This window comes from Apium graveolens, chromosome 9 (assembly GCF_009905375.1).
Source record: "Apium graveolens cultivar Ventura chromosome 9, ASM990537v1, whole genome shotgun sequence".
NCBI lineage: Eukaryota > Viridiplantae > Streptophyta > Magnoliopsida > Apiales > Apiaceae > Apium > Apium graveolens.
In genome coordinates, this window is record NC_133655.1 from 188,417,262 (window position 1) to 188,425,024 (window position 7,763).

A 7,763-nucleotide genomic window follows, 5' to 3' on the forward strand; every position below is an offset into this window, starting at 1 on the left:
CACCACTCCCCATCTCTCTGGTACGCATGATATGCAATAACTCCTGGATCTGACCCTGTAGGAATCGCTGCTCCATAAGGCAAGCCTCAAACTGATGATATGGGACAGGATAGGAAGAGAACTGAAAAGGTACCCCTGTGACTGAATGACTAGTAAAGCCTGAATCAGCAGGTGGGGGTCCTCTAACAGGTGGCCTCATGCCTGGAGGTGGAATAGCCTGCAATGGTACGGGCTGCAACACCGGTGGAGGTAGAATAGCCAATGCTGGTGGAATAACAGGACGTGGATCCGATGCTGGTGCTCCAACTGAAGGCTCTGAGTGATCAGCTGATATGGGAATAAAAGAGTCGGCCATCTCTGCTATCTGAAATCATATCATAATATAAGAATCTCGTACCACGACGCAACCTATACTAATACCGGTTATACCATAACACTCAACCTCTCGACGTTCTATCATCCTATACCTTAAGTTCTAATCCTATCCCTCTACCCATTCCCGTCAACCTAGGCTTGTGTCAGTGACTTATAACCTGTAGCTCTGATACCAAACCTGTGGCGCCCTCCAAACCCGGGTCAGAAGTTTAGGGTCCACACACACACCTTAATTATAACCTGCTTATAACAATAATAAAGATAATAATAATATATGCAGTGACCCTACTTACCAACCACCACGAACCGCAACAGGTTAAAGTATGCACACAAGCCAAACACACTAATATATTACAAACCGTTCAAATCCCAACTATTTCAAACTCAAACTCAGTATTAAACATTATTACAAACTTTTACAAACTTAAATTATCCCAAAAGAAGCCTACTAGCTCAGCTTTCTCAACCTGAACCCCTAGCTCTCGCACTGGACTGGGGATCCTTGCTACCAACTGGTTCCTTTTTAACTGGAAAGAATATAAACAACATCGCACAAATGAGCTAACTAGCTCAGCAAGTCACAATGACAAAATTGAGAATAATGATCATCAGGTGAATATGATTATGATATCAAGTGAACATTGGATTAAGATTTAGAATTGGATATTATACATTTAATTTAAAAACCAAGGTTAGGCTGCTGATCAGTCACGCACTAACCCCGAGCAAGGCACACAACATTGCTCTAACTACTGGATCCAAGGCACACATTGGCCTAACTTGACCATTATATGGCCTGACCACGAATCTGGTCCACAATTTTATAAAAACAATCCAATTCTAACATAATAACAGAATATGCAATGATAAACAATAACCGAAATCATTAACAACAATAAATGTTTAACAATGAAAGGGTTTCAATCCTTGTAAGGATCAATAAGGCAATTTAAAAGCTTGGATGCTGGGTAATGAAAGAATTGGATAACAAAGGAATCAACATTCCAGGGTTTCAAAGATTTAGGCTTTCAAAGCATAGGATACAAGGATTGAATGTACAAGTAATTCAGTTCAGTGTTTGGGATATTGTTTGCATGTATTTATGGAGTAGTATCGTATACTTGAGGTTCGTGTTTGGGTATACAACAATCAATGGTCTAGAAAGAATAAGGTTCATGGCTCAAAAACAATAACTGGAATCAGGGTTTAGGTTTCAGTGCTTCAAAGCACTTGCAATATCAATAAGACTATCACGTATTACAATATTTCGAGAAAGTTCGGAATACTTGCCTGATAGTAGCTTACTACACTGTACTCGCTTCCAATCACAAGCGTCCTACTCCTCAACTATCTGTTTCCCTTTCCTACGTCTTGACTCTTCTGCTCACATATCATAAGCATCTATTAATAATTTGCTCATGGAATTCTATTCAACACATACTTCTATCTACCCTTCGTTTTACCCAAATCCGATTAACGGATTGAAAGTTATGCAATAATCAAGTAAACACAGAATATATAGACCGATAGTCAATTAACAAGTCACATATAGCATATAATACATCACGTAATCAATGATATATCATTTATAAAGAAGTCTCGGGTCATAAATAGGCTTTCTGGTATTTAAAATGATTTTTAAAACATTTTTCGGAATTAAAATGGGTCGTTGGATCAATTTTAGGTTAATAAACAGGGTTCGGTTGGCCAATTCTGGCTCCGAAATAATTTTAGAATAATTATCGAGCCTTGGAAATAATTTAGAATAATATTTTAAAGCTCGAAACTATTTTTCAGAATTTTTAAATCATTTTTACATAATTAAATCTAATTAAATAATTAATTAAAATCAATTAATAATTAATTAAATCAATTAATCAATTAATTTTCGAATTAATTGACCAATTAATCAATTAGAAATTAACTAAAATTAATTAACTAATTAATTTAGATTTATTTGTGAATTAAAAATAATTTTCAGAATTAAAATAATAATTTTTAAAATTTTCAGAAATTAAAAACAAATTTTTATAATAAAAATAAATAGGAAATATGATTTTTAAACATTTTTAAAACAGAAATCCAATTTTTGCAAAGTCTGGAAACTACAGGGACCAAACTGCATCGTTTTCAAAACTATAGGTACTAAACTGTAATTTTCTAGGGGGTCTCCGGAAAACAGTCGGGGATGGCCGGAGAACACGTTCCCGGCGTCCTCACCCCACCAACACCTCCAGATCACATCTACAGGTTACTAGAAACACAACCATGCAATCAAAACAACCTAACAATCCCTGAGTTGGCCGGAATTTGGCCGTGAAATTTTCCAGTTTCCGGCGAACATCGGAAAACTTCAAAACACAACTCCCTTCTCTACAGACCTCGTTGGTTCATGAAACTTATACGACTAGATTGCAAATTTCACAGAGAACACAACCCACTATAACACAACATCAATCTATCACAGAATAAGAAACCCCCAAATTTCAATTAAGAACATTCATACGGGTTATAAACCCTATTTTAAAATTCGAAAATCAAACTCAAATTTGAACATGTTATTGAACTCCAAATCAGACGTATGACATATGAAAATCATCAGGAAAACAAGCTCTACAACATGCAATCATCAAATCATACGAACAATCATCCGAACAAAAATTCATATTTTTAATAAAATAAATTCGAAAATAAATAAAATTTTAGAAAAATAACCTTGATTTATGCAGGTGTATGGATTACAGAATCTGGTAGAGCTCTTCAAGACCTTCAGATTGGTTACTCGAGCTTTCCAAACCGAATTCAATAACACCTCCAAATGCTTGTTTGATTCTTAGAACAGTTTTAGGAAATTAGGGTTTTTTTCTGAAAATTATATAATTATCTGTCTGCAATTGATTTTGATACGAAATAAAATACGGTAAAAGGCTATTTATAATTACGGAAAATTAGTATCCCGTTGGATCATTCCGGATATAAAACGGTACGTTTATTTGTAAAAACTGATCCAAACGGTATTGGTTTTCGGAATAATTATCCAAATCAGTACAATTTGTACTGTGGTCTTGGTCCCAGCGCCTGGTTACACGTATTACGAAGTGATAATTATGATAGTTTAATAAAAAGCTCCCGTTTATCGAAAATACGGGTTTTATTGATTTACCGAAACGAATATTGTATCGAAAATGTTGCGCCCGGACCCGCGCAGGACAAACCGCACGCCGAATCGAAAAAGTCGAAACATGGAAAATGCTCAGAATATTACAATTAGGTTAGGAAGGAGTTCTCGAAAGAGTTTCGGGTTCCAAAAACGTAACAACGGTTGACGTCGGTTGGTTCCCGTTTTTATAAAATAGATTTTAATTACCCGGAAAAAGATTTTAGAAATTTCATATGATTCTTATAAATCCATAAACCAACATAAAAATAATTAGGAAAATATGACAATTATCTATATTTTATTTTGGACATATAAAAATTAAAATACTCAATTAATATTATTTTTGAATAACCAAGTACAAATAACACTTTAACAATTAACTCACAGAATAGATACTGAACACACATAATAATTATATAATAGCAAAAATAATTACACGATATATCCCGAATATTACAAACGCTGTCGAATCGTTCCTAATCGAAGCGGGCCGGAGTTTTCCAACGGTCGGATTTCTTCGCCGGAATCTGGGTTCTTTGTAACCTAGACCAGTTTCCCTGACCCGAAAACCCGGTTACCGACCCATTTAATTATCCACCTGACCCGGTTTTAATCCTATAAAACCGTCATTCCAATCCTGAAATCTGTTTCTGAATTCTTTTATTTTAAAAATTATTTTAAAACTCTGTTTATTTATAAAAATTCATTTTTAATTTCTAAAAATCTATATTAAATTCTGAAAAATTATTTTTAATTCTAAAATAAATTTTATTCTTTAATTAATTAATTTTAGTTGATAATTAATTATTTAATTAGTGAATTAACTTAAATATTAATTGATTAATTTAATTAGTTATTAATTAATTTTAATTGAATATTTAATTAGATTTAATTATTTAAAATTGATTTTGAAAAAAAATCCGAAAAATAGTTTCGAGCTTCAAAATCTTATTTAAAATTATTTTCAAGGCTCGATAATTATTATAAAATTATTTTAAAGTCAGATTCGGGTGTTCAAACCCTATTATTTAATTATAAATTGATTCGGAGTCCCGTTCCAATTCTGAAAAATGTTCAAAAATTCGTAATAAATACCTATAAAATCATTTTGACCCCGAATCTTCATTGAAAAATTATTTTGATCGAATATCTTGCATGCTATGTGCTACGTGCTAACTGATTGATGTGTTATATGCCTATGTGGTTATGGTTTGACTGTTTTAGTCATAACTTTTAATCCGTAAATCGGATTTGGGTAAAACGAAGGGTGGATAAAAGCTTATGACGTCTATGTGACGATTAGAATAATATGAGTATGAATAATTGATAGATGCTTATGATGCCTAGCAGAGTTAGCGAGGCATAGAAAAGGAAATCAGTGATCCATAAATAGAATCAAAACGTAGAAAGAGAAGGAAAGTGATTGATAAATAGAAGCAAGGCATAGAAAGAGAAGAAAAGTGGTTGATGAATAAAACTGTTAGATGAGTACAAGTAAAGTGGAAATCGTGGGTGATAAGGCAAGTACTTCTGAACCTTTTTCAAGATATATTGCAAATATTTTTGAACTGTTTCATAATATGTCGCTATTATTCAAAATAACTCATATTTTATACTGCAAGCACTTTAAACTATTTACCCTTGAACCCTGATTCTTATTGATCTTGAGCCATAAGCCTTATTCTTCATAAACCATTGATTGTTAAATTCCCAGATATGAGCCATACACATATGATACTACTCCACAAATACATATCTACCATATACTGATTCTGATATTGAGCTTCTTAACATACCAATCCTTATCCCTTGTTTAACAGAAGACCAATTCTTGGAACCCCTGAACCCTTGGTCTTCTACTTTCTGAAACTTTCCTTGATTGAAAGCCAATCTTTTTGAATTCCCTGTTATGCCTTCATGGTGTTATGAATCACCCTATGTTTTAAGATAAATGTTGTTTATGATTCCGCTTATTGACTTATATTGGTTATCATATTGAATTATTTTAGAATTGGATGGTTTTATAAATGTGGACCAGATTCGTGGTCAGACCAGATTCATGGTCATAATAAGCCAATGCGTGCCTTGGATCCAGTATATAGAGCAAATCTGGGAGCCTTGCTCGGGGTTAGTGCGTGACTGATCAGCAGCCTAACCTTGGTTTTTTTTAAAAAATGAAAAGTGAATATCCAATTCTAATCATTGCTTATTTAAAAACTTGATTCTTCTGAATCATTTCAATTGGTCATTGTTTAACCTCAATTGCTGCTATTATTACTTGCTGAGCTAGTAAGCTCACTCTTGCAAAATTTTCATGTTTTCAACAGTTGAAAAGGAAATTGTTGGTAACGAGGATCCCCTGTCCAGTGTGCGAGCTATGATTTCTGTATAAGTTGGATCGAGCTAGCAGGAGCTTTATATTATAAATGAGTTGTGTAAGATTGTAAGTACGATATCCTTAGCCATTGTAAGTTGAATTAGTTGGGATTTAGTATGATGTAATAAAAGTTAAGATTATGGCTTGTTTCCATACTTTAACCTGTTGCGATCCATGAGTGTGTACCGAAGGGTCAATGCATATAATTCTTTATATACAGGTTTAAATATTGTGGTGTGTGTTGTGAGCCCCAAACTTCTGACCCGAGTTTGGAGGGCGCCACAGTTGCTCTACATAAGACAGATATGCTTGAATTTCTATTGGCTCAAACTCTATCACATGTTTGGCACCTTGGTTATACTTCTTGAGTAATGACACATGGAATACATTATGAACATGCTGATACTGTGGCGGCAAATCTAGCTCGTAAGCAACTTTCCCCACTTGACTCAAAATTTCAAAGACCGATGTATCACGGTGATAATTTTCCTTTCTTCCAAAATCTATTTAATCCTTTCCATGGCGATACTTATAACAATACCGCTTCACCTACAAGGAAATTCACGTCTTTTCGAGCTGGGTCGGCATACTTCCATTGCCTATCTTGAGCAGCAAGCAATCTCTTCTGGATCAATTTGATTGTTTCTTTCATCTGTTGAACCATTTTGGGGTAGAGAATCTTTCCCTCTCCAACTTCGTCCCAATTCATTGATGATATGCACTTCCTTCTGTATAGAGCTTCGTATGGAGGCATGCCGATACTGGAATGATAGCTATTGTTGTAAGAGAATTCTACAAGCGATAGATGATTTTCCCAACTTCCTGCGAAATCAATTGCACAATTGCGCAACATGTCTTCGATTGTCTGTATAATCCGCTCGCTTTGACCGTCCATTTGCGGATGATACGCTGTGCTCATGTTCAACTTTGTGCCAAGACTTTCTTGAAATTATCTCCAAAATCTCGAATTAAATCGTGGGTCTCGATCCGAAACTATCGACACAGGTACGCCGTGGCGTAATACGATCTCGCACACATACAAATGAATCAATTTCAATTTATTTAACGAAGACCCTTCATTGATTAGAAGAAAATGTGCTGACTTCGTAAGTTGATCAACTATAACCCATATAGCATCGTGTCCGAATTTTGTCCGAGGCAATCCTACTATGAAATCTATAGCAATATTCCCCCACTTCCATTCTGGAATCTTTATAGGCTGAATTAAACCACTAGGTCTCTAATGTTCCGCCTTCACCCTTTGACAAGTATAACACTTGGTGACCTATTCTACAATTTCTCTTTTCATATTTGACCATCATAACTTCTTCTTCAAGTCCTGGTACATCTTCGTGCTTCCTGGATGAATTGAAAATCTTGAGTTGCGTGACTCTTGCAATATCTCGTTCTTTAGTTCAGTCACTTGAGGAATCCAGATTCTTGATAAAAATCTAAATACACCTTGGTCATCTTTTTGCGTGCACAAATCTTCTCCTGTTAGTTGATTATTCTCTTTGCTCAATACCTCTTCCTGACATCTCTTTATCTTTTCCAACAATTCTGGCTGAAAGGTAATAGCTTGACACATTTTCCCGATTCTTCTGCCAGTACAAAGTTCTAGTTAAAATTCCTCAATCTCCTTAAACAATTCCTTTGACATTGCCATTATATTCAACTTATCCTACTCAAAGCATCGGCTACCATATTTGCTTTTCCCGGGTAATAGTGTATCGAGCAATTGTAATCCTTAATTAGTTCCAACCATCTCCATTTCCTCATGTTAAGTTCCTTTTGCATAAATATATACTTCAGGCTCTTATAATCCGTGTAAATTTCTCATCTTTCTCCATA

General features: G+C 34.7%; 1 protein-coding gene across 1 annotated transcript; it reads right to left on the reverse strand.

Moving 5' to 3' along the window:
* Positions 1-6,441: 6,441 nt before the first annotated feature.
* LOC141685791 (uncharacterized) lies at positions 6,442-6,831 on the reverse strand. Its single transcript, XM_074490877.1, has one exon. It carries the CDS (start codon positions 6,829-6,831, stop codon positions 6,442-6,444), a length of 390 nt encoding a protein of 129 aa, XP_074346978.1.
* Positions 6,832-7,763: the final 932 nt, after the last annotated feature.

What these genes read in the sequence shown, in the direction of transcription:
- LOC141685791 (XM_074490877.1), bottom strand. Translation starts at nt 6,831, where the DNA reads ATGAGCACAGCGTATCATCCGCAAATGGACGGTCAAAGCGAGCGGATT.